The 22,786-nt window shown below is 41.5% G+C and overlaps 3 protein-coding genes across 3 annotated transcripts; all 3 read left to right on the plus strand.

Annotated features, from left to right (window-relative positions):
* Positions 1-2,862: 2,862 nt before the first annotated feature.
* On the plus strand, positions 2,863-3,487 carry LOC106725345 (keratin-associated protein 9-3-like). Its single transcript, XM_014536119.1, has one exon. The coding sequence runs from the start codon at positions 2,863-2,865 to the stop codon at positions 3,241-3,243; it is 381 nt and encodes a 126-aa protein (XP_014391605.1). The 3' UTR covers positions 3,244-3,487.
* Positions 3,488-5,321: 1,834 nt separating this feature from the next.
* LOC102254653 (keratin-associated protein 9-3-like) lies at positions 5,322-5,672 on the plus strand. Its single transcript, XM_005861836.1, has one exon. The coding sequence runs from the start codon at positions 5,322-5,324 to the stop codon at positions 5,670-5,672; it is 351 nt and encodes a 116-aa protein (XP_005861898.1).
* Positions 5,673-15,369: 9,697 nt separating this feature from the next.
* Positions 15,370-15,792, plus strand: LOC102254950 (keratin-associated protein 3-1). The gene has a single exon (XM_005861837.2). It carries the CDS (start codon positions 15,404-15,406, stop codon positions 15,698-15,700), a length of 297 nt encoding a protein of 98 aa, XP_005861899.1. The 5' UTR covers positions 15,370-15,403; the 3' UTR covers positions 15,701-15,792.
* Positions 15,793-22,786: the final 6,994 nt, after the last annotated feature.

The following is a 22,786-nucleotide window of genomic DNA, read 5'->3' on the forward strand; positions in this document are numbered from 1 at the left end:
GATTAATATTGATGCAATATCCCTTGACAAAATACTATCTAACAGAATTCAAAAGCACATTAAAGGATATACACCATGACCAAGTAGATTTTCAACATATAAAAATCATTCAATCCAATACATCACATAGCAGAATGAAGGGGGGAAACACATGCTTATCTCAATAGATGCAGAGAAAACATTTGATGAAATTTAAGTCTTTCATGATTAAAAAAAAACAACTCAACAAACTAAGAACAGAAGGAAACTATCTCTGCATAATAAAAGTCATATATGAAAAGCCCACACCAACATCATACTCAATGGTGAAAGATGACGTGTTTTTAATAAAATTTTATTTTATTGTTGAGAGTATTACAGAGGTCCCCCAATTATCCCCACTTTACCCACCTTCTCCCAGCCCCTGCCCCACCCCAGGCATTCACCACACTATTGTCTGTGTCCTTTGGTTATGCGTATATGTATATGAGTTCTTTGGTTAATCAATTCCTGTCTCCCCCCGCCCTCCCCTCTGGGACATGTCAGTCTGTTCCATGCCTCCCTGTCTCTGGACCTATTTTGTTCATCAGTTTATTATATTTATTAGATTCCACTTGTGAAATCATATGATATTTGTCTTTCTCTGACTGGCTTATTTCACTTAGCATATTATTCTCCAGATCCCTCCATGCTGTTGCAAAGGGTAAGAAATCCTTTTTTACAGCTGCATGGTATTCCGTTAAATGTACTACAGCTTTTTTATCCACTCATCTACTGATGGACACTTGGGCTGTTTTCAGACCTTAGCTATTGTAAATAACACTGCTATGAACATGGGAGTGCATATATTCTTTCTGATTGGTGTTTCTGGCTTTTTAGGATATATTCCTAGAATTGGGACCACTGGGTCAAATGATAGCTCCATTTTTAATTTTTGAGTAAATTTCATACTGCTTTCCATAGTGGATGCACCAATCTGCATTCCCACCAGCAGTGTACTAGTATTCCCTTTTCTCGACATCTTTGCCAGCGTATGTTATTTGTTGCTTCTTAAATCTGCCACCTATTAATATGGAATGGTCTGCTCTTTCTTTGGTTTCTCCTTGCCCTTTGTGTATGCGGGCCAGTTTGCAAACCAAAAGAGTATTAATCATATAGCCAAAGGTGGAAGCAACCCAAGTGTCCGTTGATGGATGGATTAAAAAAACTGAGGTATATACATGCAATGGATATTACAGATGTCAGAGGGGTGGGAGAGGGGAGACTGGATGAAAGAAGGTGAAAAGGTTAGCCAAAGAACATATAGGCATAGCTCATGGACACAGACAATAGTGTGGTGAAGGCCAGAAGGAGGAGTCGGGAGGGGCTGGGTGGAGACAGGCAAAACAGGGGTGAGTGAATAGGGGACATCTGTAATAGTGTCAACAATAAAATTTTAAAAAGGACGTTCTGACACATTCTACAACATGGATGACTCTTGAGAATATAAGCAAGTCACAAAACAGACAAATACTGGATGATCTTACTTGTATGAGGTAACAAGAGTGGTCAAATTCATCAAGACACAAAGTAGAATGGTGGTTGCCAAGGGTTTGGGGAGGAGAGAAGGAGAAAGTTGTTTAATGGATATAGAATTTCTGTTTTGCAAGATAAAAAGAATTCACAATGTGAATTTACATAACACTAGTGAGCTGTACTCTTAAAAATGGTTAAAATGATAAATTTCATGTGTATTTTACAATTAAGTTGTTTAAAAAATAGTATAGCCCTAGCTGTTTTGGCTCAGTGCATAGAACGTCAGCCTGTAGACCAAAGGGTCCCAGGTTCGATTCCGGTCAAGGGCGGGCTCAATCCCCAATAGGGGGCGTGCAGGAGGCAGCCAAACAATGATTCTCTCTCATCATTGATGTTTCTATCTCTCTCTCCCTCTCCCTTCCTCTCTGAAATCAATAAAAATATATTTTAAAAAATAAGAAGTATAGGAGACCCTGACTACTAAATTAGAAGATCAATGTGCATAGATGCTGCTTCATGTTTACAAAAACAGAAAGAAAGGTATTGAAGAACAGGTACCAAACTTAACATTATCTCCTGGAATACTACTTTTGGAAGGGATGTGTGTATTTTGGGATAGGGAGGGAAAATATTAACTTTTGGTACTGCTTGACTTGTTAAAGTGTGTGTTCATTACTGGCATATATTCTTAATTGAGTACAGTCAGAAAACAATCTACAAGCTAAAGTCATTAGGGTCTCAGTTGGGAATATGTACATTGACGATGAAGACAAATGCCCGCTAGAGCTCTGAGGATCCTGTAACTTGCACACTCTGATCACAGAAAGGCATACTTCTTTTGGATACTGATGAACCAAGTGACTGCTCATGTCTTGATGACACTAATGTTAGTTATTCAAGTCTAGACAACGTGTTTATGAATCATGAACCTAATTGAGTGACCACCTACAAAGAAAATGTTCATTTAGATAGACTCTGCTTGAAAGTTATCAAAAGACAGATTTGACAAAGCAAGCCAGGGCAGTGGATGGCTCAAGTTTGGTCCCTCATGTGACTAACACTAAGAGGAGCTGCCATGATTGGCTCCCACAATGAGTCTTCACTTGCCCCACAGGGCAAAGAAGAAATGTAATGAGACTTAATTGAGAAATGACCAAAGCAGGCTATTGAAATGCTATTTATAACTTTCTAAACAACTCAGGTACTAGCCAATCAGAGACTGACTTTGCAAATAGTTTCAAGGAAAGATGCTAAACATTAGGAAAATAGGTGTCTCTGGGGACTATATAAAAGGCCAGATGTAGAAGGTGCAACCAAAACTCAGAAACTTCTCTAAACAACACACCTCTCAACCCAACTCCTGACACCATGGCCTGCTGTCAAACTAGCTTCTGTGGATTTCCCAGCTGCTCCTGTGGGACCTGTGGCCCCAGCTGCTGCCAGCCGACCTGCTGCCAGACCAGCTGCTGCCAGCCAACCTGCTGCCAGACCAGCTGCTGTGGGACCGGCTGTGGCACTGGCTGTGGCCAGGATTGTGGCTGTGGAGGTGTGAGCTGCCGCACCAGGTGGTGCCGCCCTGACTGCCGCGTGGAGGACACCTGCCTGCCCCCCTGCTGTGTGGTGAGCTGCACACCCCCAACCTGCTGCCAGCTGCACCATGCCCAGGCCGCCTGCTGCCGCCCATCCTACTGTGGACAGTCCTGCTGCCGCCCAGCCTGCTGCTGCTACTGCTGTGAGCCCACCTGCTAAAAGGAAGGTTGCTGATTACCTAAGAATGAAAGGAGCAACTCAGGAAAACTGCCTTGATCTCTAAAGAAGTGTTCAACTTTACTTGGATGCTATGTATCGAGATGTTTCTAAGCCGCTCAGAAATCACAAGTCTTAGGCCCCTCTTGAGTGTGCTGAATTTTCCCACTGAAAACATGTATTAACCAGTGTCAGATCAATGACAGCTCTGTCCTCCTCCCTATTTCGTGATCCCCACACATTTTCAGACCTGCTTTCTCCTTCAATACGCTGTTAATTTAAAATAAAATGTTTACTTGTGCTAAGCAAACTGAGTCATTTTCTTCCATCATTTAGCTTGTCCACCTTCAGCTGAAATTCAAGAGAAGTGGATTTGCAGTTTGATAATAATCCTAAGGCATAAACAAAAAGTCTAAACCAGAAAAATACAAGTTATATTATGCTTTCACCCATCAGTTAATGAGATGTTCCATGCATTAAATAATACTTGCAGTTATCCAAAAACGTACATGCTCCAAATCTATTATGGTTAGGTCTAAACTAATAAGGCCACTTTTAACTAAAATGTTCAGGTTGATCAAAGCTATGGGATTTCTACCTAGATGTACTTCTACGACTTTTAATCTCCTTCCCTTTAATCTACTAGATGTTCTCCTTCATGTATGCCTAATAGCTAAAGAAATTGTAATCCCAACTAAATAGATTTGAAAGTATCTACCAGATGCTATCAGACACTATTTTCCAAGAGCATTTAGGTTTTAATTCCTATGCCTTACCCTAATATATTCTTCCCACTGACCCTCAAATTGATCTATACGCTTCAACTCCCAACACTCCCCTCCATTATAAGTATGTATAAGGTGCATCACTGGTTTGAACGAAATTAGAATAAACAGCTATGTAGATAGCCACTGAGTTCCACCAGCACGACATGTCAGACACATGTATCAGAAAAATGAAACAACTATATATTTTGCACTTTGCAATCCAATTTGAAAGATGTTCTCTTAAGAAGTTAGCACAAATCTAGACCCAAAATACCTTTTACCAATTAAGTTTTAAGTAATTTGAGTGCAGCATACAAAATACAACATGACAAAATATCAGACACTTTAAGCCATCTTTTCCAAATTATTTACAAGCTCCAAGCACTTACCTCTACCATTTAATTAGTAGCAGAATAAAGTAAGTGGCAGTATATTCTTCAAAATGTCATAACTCCCAGATGCTTTTCCTGAGCCTTGGTTCAACTATCAAATGCAAAAAAAATTTTCAGCATTTCCTTGTCTCCTTTGACAATAACAAGGACTCCTTCATGAGAGGTACTAAGCTTGAAAGTTCTATTCAATCATTAAGTGGTACAGGCACCCATGAATCATGCCTTTTACTCCTCCCATTCAAAATCATATTCAACAGACATTGAGATACTACCAGTGGGTAAGCACTCCACCAGACACTTTTATATATACTATGTCATTTGGTTCACACGAGAAGATTTTTGGCCTGAAACACAAATAATATTTGCACATTTCAAATTGGTGAAAAGGAACTATAATGGGAATCTGACTTGATGTTGGGAGTAAATTACTTGGAAACTAAATTATGCATGGCAGAAGGCATGCTTTCAACTCAGTGGTTGTCCTGATGTCCTAAATTCAAGAGAATTTAGTCTATACATCCAGAGGCAAAAAAAATAATAGTTTTTTTTTTAAAGGAGCACAATTATCCTTAGCCCTAGAGGTCTGGACAGAGTGTCACGTGGAATAAATACCTCTATAAAGCACGTGTGTTGACATGGACAAAAATAGGAGGACTCTGAAAACCACAAACCTATTCCAAAGAGCAAAAGACCGATCCGAGGAGTCCAAATAAACTATAAAACAAAGTAATTTCTAAACTGCTGCTCATAATGTGTCATAAGTATTTATGTGTAAGCCAATCAGAGGCCCACTGAGGAGCAAATTTAAACAAAAACAAGGAAGATATGTTAAAAACTGTATAAATACCAGCTGGTCAGAATATATAAAAGGCCCAACATAGCAGTCACCACCAAACCTCCAAGCAACCCAACTCCTGACACCATGGCCTGCTGTCAAACTAGCTTCTGTGGATTTCCCAGCTGCTCCTGTGGGACCTGTGGCCCCAGCTGCTGCCAGCCAACCTGCTGCCAGACCAGCTGCTGTGGGACCGGCTGTGGCACTGGCTGTGGCCAGGATTGTGGCTGTGGAGGTGTGAGCTGCCGCACCAGGTGGTGCCGCCCTGACTGCCGCGTGGAGGACACCTGCCTGCCCCCCTGCTGTGTGGTGAGCTGCACACCCCCAACCTGCTGCCAGCTGCACCATGCCCAGGCCGCCTGCTGCCGCCCATCCTACTGTGGACAGTCCTGCTGCCGCCCAGCCTGCTGCTGCTACTGCTGCGAGCCCACCTGCTAAAAAGCCAACTTGCTGATTTTTAACTGCCCAGGACACACTATCTGAATAATGTCTCCTCAACAACCCGTGGGCCACTAACGAGTTCTCAGACTTCTATTTGGGTTTCTGTTATGGGCTCTTATGGGGGCTATCAAGTCGATGAGTTCTATCAGATTCCACTCTACAATGAATACCTTGACTCTCCACTGCGGACGCAGAAGTGCTGTGAGCCCACCCGCTGACCATCAAATTGCTTTGGATCCACTATTCCCGATTTTCCCGCAGGGTTGAAAATTGCTGCCATATTGTGGATTTTATCCTTGAGAGCTGTCCACAAGTCTATTTTTCCCCTGCTTTGTGATCTATTTTTAGCTTCTATTTACCTAAAAAAAATTTTCAACATTAAAGGCACCAAAGTATAGCCAAGCGACATTCCTCAGATGTCACCAGAGAGAATGGAAGCTCTTCACCCAACATTCAGCTTCTAAGAAGACTTTCCCATATTTCAAAATCTGATTCCACCCCTTTTGGGGGGATCATAACGATCTTTCCTGTTGGCTATTTTAATTATACCTGTGATACAGTGTCTTCTGTCATTTCTTAATAAATGTTATATACTGGGCAAAGAAATCATGGTCAGTGTCTCCACTTGTACATAACTGCTTATAGTTCAAGAATGTCCACTTGTAAGAAATACACTTGTTTCTTTTTAAAAAGAGACTGAAGTCATATGTAGTGTACTCATTCAATAAAAATGTATTGACCACCACTTCAATGAAGTGATTATGGAAATCAGAAAGATGAAAAATTAATTCTTATCCTGGAGGGCCTTACTATCCAGAAAGAAAAAGAATGTGTGAAAATAGCTACATACAGTGTGATGAGAAAAACTATATTTTCTTAGCAGTTCATAGAAAAAAAAAAACTCCCTCTACCTTAGGGATAGATGCTTTTGTGACCAAGATGCCTCAACAGTTCAACTTAAAATAGGTTCATCCACATGGGATATGCATGTTGGCAATCCCAAAAGCTTAAGAAAAGGGCATTAAACATTACACATGAGACAAAGAGAAATATTTCCTATTGCAGAAAGGGAGGAGAGAAAAGAAGAAAGAGAGGCCATGAATATTACTCTGTGATCCCTCCACATTAAGCTGTCACACTCACACAATCTGTGGGTGGTCAATTGTCCTATGTAAGGAGCTGAGTTTCATGTCTGGGTTGATTCAAGGGAATGACAGCCCAGGAGCTAGACAGAGCGAGGGGAATGGCAGGAAAGTAATGCCCCAGGAACCTTCAGAAACTGTGGAGAGGCTTTGGGTGGACCCTGCTGTGGAAAGTAGCATCACTTCAGGACCAGCAAGGGCTACGCTGGGGGCAGCATTAGGGAAGACTTCCCAAGGGAGGTGATCTTTGAAGAGGGCCTTGAGGTCATTCTAAATGGAACAAAAAGAATTTTTTTTAAAAAAAAGGCCAACCTACACACCAAAGCAATGAGAACACCAAAAGGTAGCAAAATGTTGGTGGAGCAACAGGAACTCTCACTCATTGCTGGTGGAAAGGCAAAATGGTACAGCCACTCTGGAAGACAGTTGGGTTGTTTCTTACAAAACGTAGACTTAGTGTACAGTGCAACGATTGTGCTCCTCAGTATTTCAACCCTAATAAGTTAAAAGCTTATGTCCATGCAAAAACCTGCAAATGAATGTTTATAGAACCTTTATTTGTAATTGCCAAAAATTGGTAGCCACCAAAATGTCCCTCCATAGGTGAATGGATAAGCAAACTTTGGTATATCTATTCGATAGATATCACTATTCTGTGATAAAGAGAAATGATTTCTCAAACCACAAATGGGTATGGAGGAATCTTAAATGCCTATTGTTTAATGTAAGAAGCCAATCTGAAAAGACTTCATACTATATGATTCCAACTGTATGACATTCTGAAAAGGGCAAAACTATAGAGACAATAAAAGTTGCCAACATGTCATGCCTGCTATTCCCTGCAGATGCCTGTAGTATAATACTATATATAAGCTTATGAATTTAAAAAATAAATGATAGAAATAGAGAGATATGGCCCTGGCCTATGAAATCTAAACAGAAGTCAGCTGTGAATTTCCTTTATTGATAAAAGGAACACGCATTGCTGGTGCTCCCACTTCCTCTTCACCCTGACGCTTCTTCAACATATACTACTTTAACCCACTTACTGATAACCTGAAAAAGTCAGTACCACTGTGAACTCAGATCTCTCAAGAAAAGATTTAGGGGAGAAGCAAGATGGCGGCGATATAGGCAGACGCGTCCCAGGTCTTGTCCCGGAGCAAACGGAGTAAGCAGCTGAAACTAATAACACCCACCCCGAATTGGCGAACTTACTCAGCTGGTGAGACGGTTTGCAGCCGGGAAGGGCAGAGCTCCCCTGGAAAGCAGCTGTACTTGAAGCCTCCCCCCACCAGCCAGAAGAGCCACCACAGCTGAACAAAAAGAATTTTTTTTAAAAAAAAGGCCAACCTACACACCAAAGCAATGAGAACACCAAAAGGTAGCAAAATGTTGGTGGAGCAACAGGAACTCTCACTCATTGCTGGTGGAAAGGCAAAATGGTACAGCCACTCTGGAAGACAGTTGGGTTGTTTCTTACAAAACGTAGACTTAGTGTACAGTGCAACGATTGTGCTCCTCAGTATTTCAACCCTAATAAGTTAAAAGCTTATGTCCATGCAAAAACCTGCAAATGAATGTTTATAGAACCTTTATTTGTAATTGCCAAAAATTGGTAGCCACCAAAATGTCCCTCCATAGGTGAATGGATAAGCAAACTTTGGTATATCTATTCGATAGATATCACTATTCTGTGATAAAGAGAAATGATTTCTCAAACCACAAATGGGTATGGAGGAATCTTAAATGCCTATTGTTTAATGTAAGAAGCCAATCTGAAAAGACTTCATACTATATGATTCCAACTGTATGACATTCTGAAAAGGGCAAAACTATAGAGACAATAAAAGTTGCCAACATGTCATGCCTGCTATTCCCTGCAGATGCCTGTAGTATAATACTATATATAAGCTTATGAATTTAAAAAATAAATGATAGAAATAGAGAGATATGGCCCTGGCCTATGAAATCTAAACAGAAGTCAGCTGTGAATTTCCTTTATTGATAAAAGGAAAAAAGGAACATGGTGCTCCCACTTCCTCTTCACCCTGACGCTTCTTCAACATATACTACTTTAACCCACTTACTGATAACCTGAAAAAGTCAGTACCACTGTGAACTCAGATCTCTCAAGAAAAGATTTAAATCACACCAGCAGTAAAGAACCCCAGCCAGCTGAGGTCCTGGCTGAGGGTGAAGAAAACATGAAATAGGTAGTGGGAGAAGAGAGTTTAAGTATTAATTATAGCCTTGTAACCAATGAGAAAAAGAAAAAGGATTACAGAAACTATGAATATTTTTCTATGTATATTTTCCTGGTTATTTTCTTCTCTTTTTTCCTTCCCTTGTTTAATGTCATATGCTGTACCACAAGCTAAGTAAACTTCATATGGACCTAACTGCATTTAATACTTACATCAGTCCTGTGAAATAGATATTTTTGTCAATGAGTAAATTAAGTCTAAAGGAGGTTCAATGAATTGAAATCAGGGTTTCAAAGAGATATCTGCACTCCCGTGTTCATTGCAACATTATTCACAATACCCAAGACATGAAAGCAACCTAAATATCCATCAACAGATAAAGAAAACGTAGTATTTACACACAGTGCCATATTAGTCAACATTAAAAAAGAAGGAAATCATGCCACTTGTAGCAACATGGATGAACCTAGAGGACATTATCCTAAGTTAAATAAGCCAGACACAGAAGAGCAAATACTACACCATCCCACTTATATAAGGAATCTGAAATAGTCAAACATAGAAGCAGAGAGTAGAGAGGTGAGTAAGTCTTAGGGATCTACTGTACATCATAGTGTCTAAGATTAACAATACAATATTGTAGTATACTTAAATATTTGCTAAAAGGATAGATATTAAGTGTCCTTATCACCAAAAAGAGGGCAGGAAGAAAATTTGGAAGTGACAGGTATGTTTATGGCTTTGATTGTAGTGATGGTTTCATGCATGTGTACTTATCCCCAAACTCATCAAATTATATATATTAAATATATACAGCTTTTTGTATGTCAATCATATCTCAATCAGGAGTTTTTATTAAGTAAATAGGTAGACAGATAAGTGAAGTTAAATAGTTTGCTTACAGTCACACAGCTCATAAGTAAAAACTAACATATGACTCCAACTCGGACTCCAAAACTCATGAAGAAACAATGAAATGTAGGGACTGAAAGGAAAGAACCGTGTGGGCAGGTTCGGCTGGCTTAACGATGGCTATTTGGGAAGCTGTGGGTTTCAGAATAAGTTCCTCTTGATGCCAGTTGTTAAGTTATTATCTCGCAGCTCCACACCGGCCCTCCATACTCAGCTTTGTGATGCCTCCACGGTGCTCTGCAAACCCTGTGAGAGCTTTGCCAGCTGCTCCATGTCAGGTTCTGCCACTAGAGGGTGACAGAGGGAAACGACAAAGCTGGAGGAGGAAGGAGGTTCTTGTTTCTTCCTATGTGTTTCCTTCTGTTTAATCAGGGCTTCCTGTACGCTATGGGGTCCCAGGATGATCACCCCAGTAACACTTCTTCATACAGCAGCTCCAGATATGGGGATAAGTTGATACATTGCCAAAAAACCACCTGCTGCAGGTCTCCCTGGCTTTCCATAGCAACACCTAAAGTTAGTTTGCTGTTTTCTCAACACTCACCACTGCGCCTGCCTCGGAGTCACTGCAGCACCAACCAGCCAGTTCTCTGGAAAACGCCTGAGTTCCAGCCCCACAGGGCAATCCCCTAGCTCAGTGGTCGGCAAACTCATTAGTCAACAGAGCCAAATATCAACAGTACAACGACTGAAATTTCTTTTGAGAGCCAAATTTTTTAAACTTAAACTATATAGGTAGGTACATTGTTATTAACTTAATTAGGGTACTCCTAAGGCTTAGGAAGAGCCACACTCAAGGGGCCAAAGAGCCGCATGTGGCTCGAGAGCCGCAGTTTGCTGACCACGGCGCTAGCTAAATTCCTAAGTTTTAATTCCTTCCCTCTTCCCTTTAAAGAAACTCTCGCTCTTAGGGCTTTCTGCATTTCCTACATTTATGATAATCTCAGGGTTCTCTTTTTTATCCTTTTAGTTAGTTACCTAGCTAACAACCTAGTTTAAAAGTCTCTGTATAAAATTCACTCCGTTCAAATAATGGGTATGGCTCTTGTCTCGGGACTGGACCCTAACTATGAAACTCTTACTGCCTTTTAAAAGTCAGATTATTTCATGAACCACTGTTCAGACTTTTCACTCACTCCCTTTAATCACAGCAGCTGATTACCAAGGGGGGAAATTAGTCCCTGAGCTTTGGAGGTGGCAGACAAAGCATGACAACATTTTAGGCCTGACAGAAGCCGGCTGAGGAACTAGAAACACTACTCAGCACCATTTAGCTTTGTACTTAAGAAAAGTTCCATTTCTATTAAAAACCGTCCATGTAAAATGAGCTGTGCCAGCAAAATGTGACAGCAGATGGTGTGTGTTTTTTGTTAACTACTGACTTATCCCCAAAACCATAACTCTGACTTAAGAAACCTGCTTGCCATCATCATTATTCAAATTTTATTGAGCATCTACTTGCTCAACCAGGCTCATTTAAATGAACACATATATTTATACCTTATTTAACTGGGTATAAGCCTCTGCTACTACCTGCATATCCTATAGCTTACAATAAATAAAATATGAGGTTTAAACTGGAAGCGTAAGATCCCCAAGAGAAAGAGGCAACACGTCCAGCCAGCAGGAACCAGGCTAAGCTCGCATGTGCCCCGTGAGTTTACATGCTGTGAGACCCGCCCTGGCATGTTGGAATGGGAACATATATGTCCAAGTGATGCAGCACCCAAGGGTCACCCCCGTTGGGTCACATACACCTACGAAACTATAGCCAATATCAGCTGTCCTCAAGGGGCAAACCAGCACTACTTTTATTTGAAAGAAATCCAGTTGAGAGTAGTTTTCAGCGCCGGCTCATGCACTATCACCACACACGGAAAAAATGTCCCGATGCAACTGTAGGAGGCCCCCAAAGTCTGCCGTTCTACCTAAACCCGGAGTCCTCTGCCCGCACGCTCAGCCAGGGGGACTTGCTGCCATGAAAGCATTGATGTCGGTGGCAGTCCTGATACCAGCCTTTCTTCTCCCTGTGTGTGTATATCATAAAGGAGTTCACCAGAAATTTAAAAGGTGGTGCAATTCAGGAAATAAAGACCAAGTGTGTTTACTTACAGGCATGTTTATTAGGATGACAAACTGAAAAGGTCCCTGTGTCCTGCTTTTGTGAGGGGATGAAGTGCTTAAGGAAACAGAGTTCTTGAAGTGTGTAATCTCCCAACACGGACATGCCTGCTGATGGGGGAGGTGCCGTCATGGGAGGTTTTCCTGACAGCAGCCCCGAAATCCGCCGAGTTGTTGGGAGATGGATGTTGGTAAGTCACACAGAGGACCACGACACACTGTGACTCACACACATAAAAGTGACCTTTGATCTCAGTCAGGAACTTAGCAGTAAGGACATTTTTATGAGTGCACTGGAGAGTCACAAATCTTCAGCCCTGCTCCCTCTCATGGGCTTCAGGCTGCTCACCCTCTGCAGGCCCCACACCGAACTCACCGTGAGACCCTCCCCTACTCCCCTAGATGGCAGCTTTGGGGCTCAGGTCCCCTCACTCATGAGTAAACCTGACACCTAAGCATGGTCCTTGGCCACTCTCCTGATCAGCATGATATACCACCTCTACTTACAAAAATGCCTCCTAACTCTCCCGCCTCTGACCCATTCATCAACCGCCGGCATCCCCGTTCATCCTCTCACCTGCACCACTTCCTTGTTATGCCTGTTTCCCTTCTGGCCCCGCTGCAGTTCCTTTTCCATGGAATATAACTCACATCTTACCACTCCCTGCCATAAATCATCCAGTGGATTCTCAATGCCCTGAGAATAAGCTGAATTCTGCAGAACTACCTACACATCCATACCTGTCCCGGCACCTGCCCACCTCCTTGACCTCAGCCTCCTAACACACTCCTTCCCTTTCACATACTCCAGCCACCTGGCAAAGACTGTCCCTGACCACCCAAACCGAAGCAGACATGCTCCCTGAGGGGCACTACCCCCCGCCTTTACTCTCTGTCACTTTACTCTGTATTATTTTCTTTTGGGACTTGTCACTGTCTGAAGTTCTTATTTATTCATTTGTTTGTTTGTTTTCTGTCTCATCCATGAGAATGAGCACCCTGACAACAAGGACCTTAACTGACCTATTTATTTCTATATGCTTAGCACCCAGCATGGAGTGCTAAGAGCGTGGAATCACACACAGGGGCTAAGAGCGTGGAATCGGCTTTGCTTCAAATACCAGCTCCATCCCTTACTCACTAGTTACTTAGCCTCTCTGCGCCTCAAGTTTCTCATCTGTGAAATGGCAAAGGCAGTAAGTAACACTACGTACATCACAAGGCTGTGGTGAGAAATGTGTAATATGTATAAAGCACCCAGCACAAGACCTAATACTTAGTAAGTGATGATAATGATGACGATGATGATGATGGGCCTCCATTCAAAAACTACAGTCGTCTTTCTAAAATACAAACCCAATCATGTCCCATACACATTCAAAACCCTTTCAGTAATGCTCATTGCCAACAGGATGTCTTTCACAATCCTGAGTGTGGCACACTACACGCAGTCGAAGTTCTTTCCACCGTGGCACTAACCCACTTTCCAATGCCGTCTCCCATCATTCTCCTCCGACAGCTCCCAAACGGAGCCCCAGAATCTGTGCCTCCGCCAACCAACACTTCTGCCATCCCAGGCATATACCATAGCAGTTTGCTTCTCTGTTTTACTTGCTTCCGCATCCACACAAATGTTTTCTTTTCATAAAGTTCTCCCCAAATCTTTCAGGCCGTGACCTCAGCTCTAAATTCCCACTTCTTACCTGGAAAACCTGAATGCACAACCCTGTGTTGTCATCAGCAGTTTACTTCTGTTTTCTTCTCTGTGACCTCCTCAAAGACAAAAACCTATTTGCTTCCTTTTTGCATGCTGACTGACTTACAGCAGGTGCCCAACCAATGAGTGTTTGGTTGAACAAAGAGATATCTGTTGAAGCAATGTGAACAACAAGCTGATTTCCAGCAGTGGGATCCCAAACCGCAATATCATTCTAGTAAGAAAATGACTAAAATGAAAGCAGTTTTCATGTTAAGCATCCTTTGCATCCTGCATCTTGTTGATTTGCATGTCCTTTGATTGCTGGCTCCTCTATATTGAGCAATTTTAAATTATTTTTCAAAGCCTGCACCATTTCATCTGAAGATGGGTCAGAAAATATATATACTTTTAAGACTTTCAAATTAACATATATCTAAAATTTTACCAATTACTGTTTTTCCTACTTTAAAGTAATTCTAAAACATCATACTGTTTTATGTCTTTAAAATTAAGTAATTTTATTTATTTGTTAATCCTCACCTGAGGACATTTTTCCATTGATTTTTAGGGAGAATGGAAGAGAGAGGGAAAGACAAAGAGAAGCATCGGTGTGAGAGAAACACATTGATTGGTTGCCTCCTAAAGGAGTCAGGACCAGGGCCTGGGCTGGGGAGGAGTCTGCAACCAAGGTATATGCCCTTGACTGGAATCAAACCCGGGACTCTTTGGTCCACAGACTGCCGCCCTATCCAGAGAGCCAAACAGGCTAGGGCAGTGGTTGGCAAACTGCGGCTCGCAAGCCACATGCAGCTCTTTGGCCCCTTGAGTGTGGCTCTTCCACAAAATACCGACTTCTGCGCATGGGCCACGAAGTTTCAATCGCACTGTACGTGCGCGCCCGCACATGGTATTTTGTGGTATTTTGTGGAAGAGCCACACTCAAGGGGCCAAAGAGCTGCATGTGGCTCGCGAGCCGCAGTTTGCCGACCACGGGGCTAGGGCAATAATTGTATTATTAAGGTCTTAGTGGTTTAAATGTAATTTGGGAATCTTCCCAAGAATGTTCCATTGAACACTAACTTATAAAGCTGATCTGTGAAAACTAAAATACAAAAATGAATAAATCTACAAATAAATAAAGAATAAATCTACAAACCTTACCACTTTTAAGCCAAAAAGCCAAAAGTATCACATAGTTGCTGGTAGAAAAGCAAGAAAAGCAATCAAAAAGCCTACTTCTCTCTTCATGTGAAAAAAGACAGAAGACATGGGGGTGACGTGAAGAAAGCCAGCATGCCAGGCCGTCATTAAGGATGCGTAATGATTAGAAGACAATCACTTGGTGCCTTTGAAGATTGAAAGGAAATGCTGGTGCTGTGACAAACAGCAACGTGAAGAATCCCAATTTGACAACAAAACAAACGAACCCCCTTTTACGAGGTGAGGAGTGTGTCTTGGGTAATAAACACTTAAGTAATTAGATGGTTTTTATGGAGATAGCTTTAAGCTGAAACATGGGGAAGAAAACCTGGCTAATAGGGTGACGCCCAGGGAGGTGGGTATATAAGAGCCGGAGCAGAAGAGAGAGGCACTGAGACACTAAGAAACTTCTCTCCTCAACCCAACAAAAACCCAAATCTTGACACCATGGCTTGCTGTGTTCCCTGCTGCTGCAGCGTCCCCACCGGCCCCGCCACCACCATCTGCTCCTCGGACAAATGCTGCCGGTGTGGAGTCTGCCTGCCCAGCACCTGCCCACACGACATCAGCCTCCTTCAGCCCACCTGCTGTGACACCTGCCCCCCGCCCTGCTGTGAGCCTGACACCTACGTGCCAACTTGCTGGCTGCTCAACTCCTGCCACCCGACTCCCGGACTGTACGGGATCAACGTGACGACCTGCGTCCAGCCGTGCTGTCAAAATCCCTGTGAGCCCTGCTGTTAAGCAGCCACGGCTTTGCACAGGTTCCGTGATGTGCTGCTCAACGTCCTACACATCACCCAGCCTTCGCCACGCTACAGCGGGCTAAAGCCATACTATTCCCTGGGCCATGTTTTCGTGAATTAGTCCAACTTCTTAATTCTTTCCTCCTTTGGGAAGACTTGGAGACCTTTGTTCTGTCTTTTAGGCTATTTTACTGCTCTTTGAGAAATAACCATTTTGACTATTCATTAATAAACTTCATTCTGGCTTAGCAAATATGGCCTTGTGGGTTTTTATTCCATGTTCCCTCTCGGAGAAAGTAGAATGCCTACCTAAACCTGAACAGCAGGTCATCCTACTACCCAAGATTCATCCCACCCCCCCCCTCTCCCCCTCTCATTCAGCAGAATGAGAGCTTTCATGGTGGAATCATTGAAAAATTAGATACTGGCTCTTTGTGGTAGGTTAAAAAGTAAAAAATTCAGTAGGTCATTTTGTAGAATCTTCTTATACAACAAATATTTTTTAAGATAACCACTGCACCAAGCACTATGCTAGAGTCTAGAGATTATTATGTTTTTTAAATATTTTATTTATTTTAATTTCTATAACCCCTAAAAGTGATTTTTTTCTTCCTTAACTAACTAAACAAATCACTTTGCTAGTATGTAGAAATGATTTTAATTCCTTTAGTCATAGTCATCAATGAAATTCCAAGTTCAAAATGCTATGCAATTCTGGGGAATATATATATACACATACATACATAGATATATATACATACATACATATATATATATATTCATTTCTTTATATATGTTGTCTTCTATGAATATTAGCATTTATAGAATATTCCTTATTTCCTGAAATTCGGCTTGGCTTCCATTAGTCATAACTATATTTATAAACTCACTAGTCCAAATGACATATAATAGCATGTCATTGAAATGAACTAAAAACATCAGACTAGTGCAGTCTTCTCTATACACCAGAAATAGTCACACAATTATGGGAGTGAAAACATACATTTCCTCCTACAACAAACTTTTATGATGACCAGTAATTCATCTCCTTGGTTGTCCTGGAAAAATCCAAGTGCAGTAAGGCTTTTGCAGAAAGTACCCAGAATGCAGTCTAGTTGTGTATTGTCTTGTATTTGCCTTGGGACCTTGGGCCATTTACTTCTCTCTCAGCCTCTGCTTCCTCATTATTACAGCAGAAATAATACTCTCTTCTCTGCTCATGTCCTAGGATTATTGTGAGGATCAAATGGCCCAAAGCATCCACAGCAGCAATCCAGACACAGGGAGAGGGTCCACCATTACTGCCACACACTGGTTCCCAGCCTTATCACCGAAAGACCTCCTTTTATTTATTTTTGTTTGTTTGTTTTCTTTTTTTTTTAGTTAATCCTCACCCGAGGATATTTTTCCATTGATTTTTTTTGAGAGAGAGAGAGAGAGTAGAAGAGAGAGGGAAAGAGAGAAACATCGATGTGGTAGCCTCCTGCATGAGCCCTGACTAAGGCCTGGGCTGGGGAAGAGCCTGCAACCAAGGTACATGCTCTTGACCAGAATCAAACCCGGGACCCTTCGGTCCGCAGGCCGCCGCTCTATCCACTGAGCCAAACCGGCTAGGGCCATCCTTTTATTTCTTGAAAAGTGTTTTATTTTCCCAAATGGCTTTTAAAAATAATAATTTAGTCATTTTTTTCATTTTTGTTCATAAATACATTTATAAATATCAGTGAGGGTTTTAGGATTAATAGAACTATTGTTACTGTGCCAAGTTACCTTTTTTTTTTTTTTCAGTCAAAAGCAAAGAAGTTTGATGTTATACATCTTTGTAAGGGATAAATGTTTAGACTTTATTTTTAATACTGAAAATAACTCTAAGTGTCCTGGGACTGCCACTGTGGGCCTTCAGGCATTGAAGGCTAGTTAAAGAGCCGCCTGCAAACCAGGAGAAGGGTGTCCTAGTCCGGGCCCTGCCTCGGCTGTCTCTATGACTCCGAGCAAGTCCCTTGAACTCTTTGGGTCTCCGGTCTTAAACCAGTAAAATGGGTTGTTTGACCAGATTCTCTCTAAAGTCACTTTAGTTTTGACATTCTATGGTTCTAGATTATCCTGAGCATTTTAAGTAACAAGTACCCCACACCATTAACCAAACCCACCCCACCTTATTAACTGTACTGCTTTCATTCGTCATAGCTAACATTTGGCGAATCTACTGGGCACTCAAATAAGTGCTTTATGTGCATATGTCCTTTATTTCTAACAGAAACACTAAGAGGTGCCTACCATTATTCTCCTCACTTTACAGGTGAGGAAACTGAGGCTGAGAAAGTTACTTGCCAACGTTACACAAACTGTGACAGAGAAGGGATTAAACTTAAAACTGCCTGAATCCAAAGTCCCTTCTCTTTCCACTTCACCAAAGTATCTGCCTCCTCTGCAGACAGAAATATGATTACATGTGGCTCTCTTCACTCAGGAGAATGTATATGCCCCTTGGCAACATTCTCCACTCTCCCTCTGAACTGTGTCTTTGGTTGTATATAGTAACTCATCTTTCTCTCTGTGCCTTAAGACAAAACTAGTGTATACAATGGGTCTAAAAAAAACTGTTTACATTTCTAAGGTGAAAGCAAATGATCTTTTTTTTTTTTTAAAGTCAGACTTTAAATACTGATTAGCGATATCAGTACAGGAGAAATACTGGCTGGGTCTTTAACCTTACATTGAAGGTTACTTCGGCAACTCAGACACATTTTCCATTTTCTGATAAGTTTTAATAACCTAGTTCAAGGTAAAAACAAACTAACCTTAAAGTTAATAATTATTTACCCTTGATAGAAATAATTATTTACCCAATTAATAGAAAACCAGTCATTTCATTTTTCTTTCAAACTATTCCTGACATCTTTCCTTCCACCTTCACTGACTCTAGCCTAACCTAGACCCTGACCACCACTCCCCCGATGACAACCACAGTCTCCCAGTTGTCCTTGAGTCCAGTATTCTCTGCCCCTTTCTCCTCCCAAACAATATTCCTGTCAGACAGGGCTCCTGTCCCTGATATTGTTTAAACTGAATTGCTCAAAACTCTAGGACGACTCAAGATGTCTGTTTTTACTGAATCAAAGCTAAGATCTTCAGTGTGGTTCTAAAGCCCTCGATAACCTGATATAGTCATTTTTACAAATCTTCCTGGCTACTAACCTTGGGGAAACATGCAGCCTACATTCTAGTCAGAGCAACGCCCCCTATATAAGGGTCAGAGAGTGGTCTCCAAAACTAGGCTGCCATACCTATCACTCACTAGTTATGGTCCTTGGTTATGGCATTTAACTTGTCTATGCCTCAGGTTCCTCAACTGTTAAATAAGATTAAAAATAGTATGTACCCTAAAAAATACCTGAGTATACCTCAAATCTGCCCAGGTGATGAAAAACAAGGAAAGACTGAAAAACTAATAAAATATATTAAGCTCTAACCTTGTCACAGACCAGAGAAGACTAATAGATGTGATGACTAATGTAATTGGTGCCTCAGATAGGGTCCTGGAACAGAAAGTGACATTCGTGAAAAAACTAGTGATATCTGAATAAAGTATGACGTTTAGTGAATAGCAATATACCAATGTTGGCTTCTTAGTTTTTGACAAATGCACAATGGTATTGTAAGATACCATCATTGAGGGAAAGTGAGTGAGGGGTGTACAGGGACGCTGTACTATCTAATTACACCAGGTACCGTCCATGGGACAGAATGTGTTAATTGTCAACCTCCAAGTCCAATTTGTGATACTCTGTGATGCCTAGGTGAAGACTCTGTTTCTCCTTTGGCTGGTTTTCTACTAGGTTCCACCAATACGGGGTGCTAGAAAGAGACTGCAAGGCCTGAGGAAGAATGAAGGGTCTTGTTGCCCCAGCAACAGTTCTTTATCTGACAGAAGCAATAGATTCCAGTCTCCAGCTTCTTCCTGCACTCCAAAAATAAAATTTAAAAAAAAAATGGCATCACTGCATCTCCTCAGAATCACCAGCATCAGCAAGGGAGTGACAACAACAAGCAAGTCTGAATATAGCAACACAAATAAAACTGCAGGAGAGCTCATGCCATGGCTGATAAATAGCAAGCTCGTGAGTTACCTGTATGGGATAATACAAACAATAAGAAAACATTCTGATGTCCTGATGGACGGCAGCCATGGTCCCTGACACAAGTGGATATAAGAGATCCACCGAGGACGACTTTGTAGACCAAAACCTCCCTTTGCAACAAAAATCTACCGGATCCACTGTCCCCATGTCTTGCTGGGAGCCTTGTCTCCAAGGATGCTACAGGGTCCCCACTGACCGGTGCTGTCAATTTGGAGACAACCTTCCCAGCAGCTGCCCACCTGCTGTGACACCTGCCCTCCACCCTGCTGCGTTCCTGACTCCCAGCGCCATTGTTTGGCAGTTCCACAGCCACCACCCTCCTCCAAACCTGAGCGTGATCTCTGTCCCAACCTGCATCCAGCCCTGTGAGTGTGAAGCACCTTGTGCCAGTTAAAGATGTTTCAAAGGGCTTGCCCACATTGCCTCAAGGGACTGCAATAGTCATTAAGGGCTGCTCAGCAAATGGTCTTTAATTCGAAGCTCTGGAAGAAAATGTTCTGACTCTGTGCCTTCAGTTTTGCAGTGTTTGTTCTGTGTTTTTGAAAGATGATTTCAAATGAGAAGAGAAAAATGCTATCATGACCTCCTTAGTACTTTAAAATAACTACCACTGCTCCCCAAACCACATACTGTCTCAATGTTTAATGCTATAATGACCCCACAACTCTTGACACATGCATACATCATGAACTATGAATGTGTCCAGTGGAAGTACACTTTCTGATGACATCAATATAAATCTCATCCAGAAAGGAGGCCTCACAGGGATATGTAAATACCTGAAGAAAATTGTATGGATAATAAAATATATTAAGCTCTAACCTTAGAATCACTTTAAATTCTGAGTGGTAGTGCCTACTTTAAATTTTTATTTTCCCCCCTGCCTCTTTAAGTAATTTACATACATCCTTAAAGAGGCTGAGACACTGACGTAGAGGTCAACACTCACAGAAGGGGCCCCAAAGACTGAACGGAGCCACCTTTTTTCATTGTCTAATTTAGGTGAAGTTTTGAATATAAAACTGTTTTGACAGTGGTAAAGTACTTCACAAGTGAAATGAATCATTTTGCTGCTGTAAAATCTATAATTTAATCCAATTCAATAAACATTTATCAAATTTATCAAATGCCTATGTATCAGGCATTGTCCTAGGTACTTGACAGAGACAAAGAAGATTAAGACAAGATTCCCACTTTTGAGGAGTTTGCATTGGCGTGAGGAGGACAAGCATAAGTGAAAAACTATAATATAGAGCAGAATAAAATAAGGACTACATGAAAAGACGGGCAACACACTTTGTGAGAACACAGAAGAGAATGAAAACAACAAGAACCACCACCTAAAGTTTCTTTATGAGATATTTGAGCTGATGCTTGAGGGGTAAGAGTTGAGAAGTAGAGAATTGGGGAAGGACATGTTTAAGAAACAATATGATCAAGATCACAGAAGTGTAAAGTACCTATGAGACTCCAACCTTCCTTTGTATTTGATGTACTTTATGATAAATATTGATATTTAAGCAAAAATCGAACCAACTTCAGTAACAAGCTCTTTTTCTCATAAATTGTACAGGCTTATTTACCAGTGCTGTTTAGATTTTCCACTGATTTGGTTTAGCCAGCTTTCTTCCCACTTAAACAGGCCATGCTGGTGTTCATGAATGTGCCCTCAGAAACAACCCACCAACTAATCTGTACTTTGGGTTTATTCAGCCATTTGCCACCTAACAAATTGTGTAATTTAGATTCCACTATCTGAATAGTTTTGTGCTGACCATGGGGAGTATGTGAAGACTTTGGAATCATAGACTATCCCACATTGGGGATGATCCAGGTCCACTTCCTCATCTGCCATCCTGCAGGAAGGCAAGCCGAGGCCAACATGACCCCGACTTGGGATCGAGCCCACAACCCGGGCATGTACCCTGACCAGGAATCAAACTGCGACCTCCTGATTCACAGGTCGACACTCACAAACACTGAGCCATGCCAGCTGGGCTGTTTCATCTTACTTTAAAGTTAAGTATATTATTCATGTGAAAATGGTACATTTAACGAAAGACAGCAACTGGGTGGATCCTTCCTTCCAGTAAATTTATACTTTGACCCACTATCAGACTGACATAACCATGAGAATAGAGACTGTTTTAAAAAAAATAAGCCAGTCAGAGAAAGACAAATACTATATGATCTCACATGTAGAATCTAATGAGCAAAATAAACTGATGAACAAAATGGAACCAGAGGCATGGATCCATGGAACAGACTGACCGATATCAGAGGGGAGGAGATGGGAGGGGATGGATAAAAGGTGAAGAGATTAGCCAAAGATCAGCCATATAGGCACAGCCCGTGGACACAAACAACAGTGTGGTGAAGGCCAGGGGAGAGGGATGGGGTTGGGTGAAGGTGGGCAAAGGGGGGGAAAGTGGGGGACATCTGTAACAGTGTCAACAGCAAAACAATAATAATAAAACGTACAGTAAAAAAAATTTAAAACCCATAAAGTAACATCACCTTTGGAAACTCACTATAGATTTATTTAAAATAATTAAAAGAGGTTTTATTTTATTCCATTGTGGATGTCACCCTGCTTGCTCAACAGAACCTGAATTATGTCATCCAAAAATAAGCCAAATATGTCAGATGCCTGTACTCATCACCTCTGAAACTATAGCTGAATTGTCACTTGGTCCGATTACCCATAATTTATGTAAGATTTGCCATGCCAGGACCCAGTGAAGGCAAAATGTAATCATCTTACGACAAAAATGACAAGTCTATGAGTAAAAAAGATGATTACTTTAATAAGGGTAAGAACTCTTAATGGACAAGTAAATACCAAACTGATTAGAGAATCTTAGTGGAAAAGAGTGGCATAAACAAGACGAGGAAGCCTTCTGGTTGGGCCAACACCCATTGGGGAGAGTATATAAGAGCCC

Source organism: Myotis brandtii, unplaced genomic scaffold (genome assembly GCF_000412655.1).
Source record: "Myotis brandtii unplaced genomic scaffold, ASM41265v1 scaffold157, whole genome shotgun sequence".
NCBI classification, from domain to species: domain Eukaryota; kingdom Metazoa; phylum Chordata; class Mammalia; order Chiroptera; family Vespertilionidae; genus Myotis; species Myotis brandtii.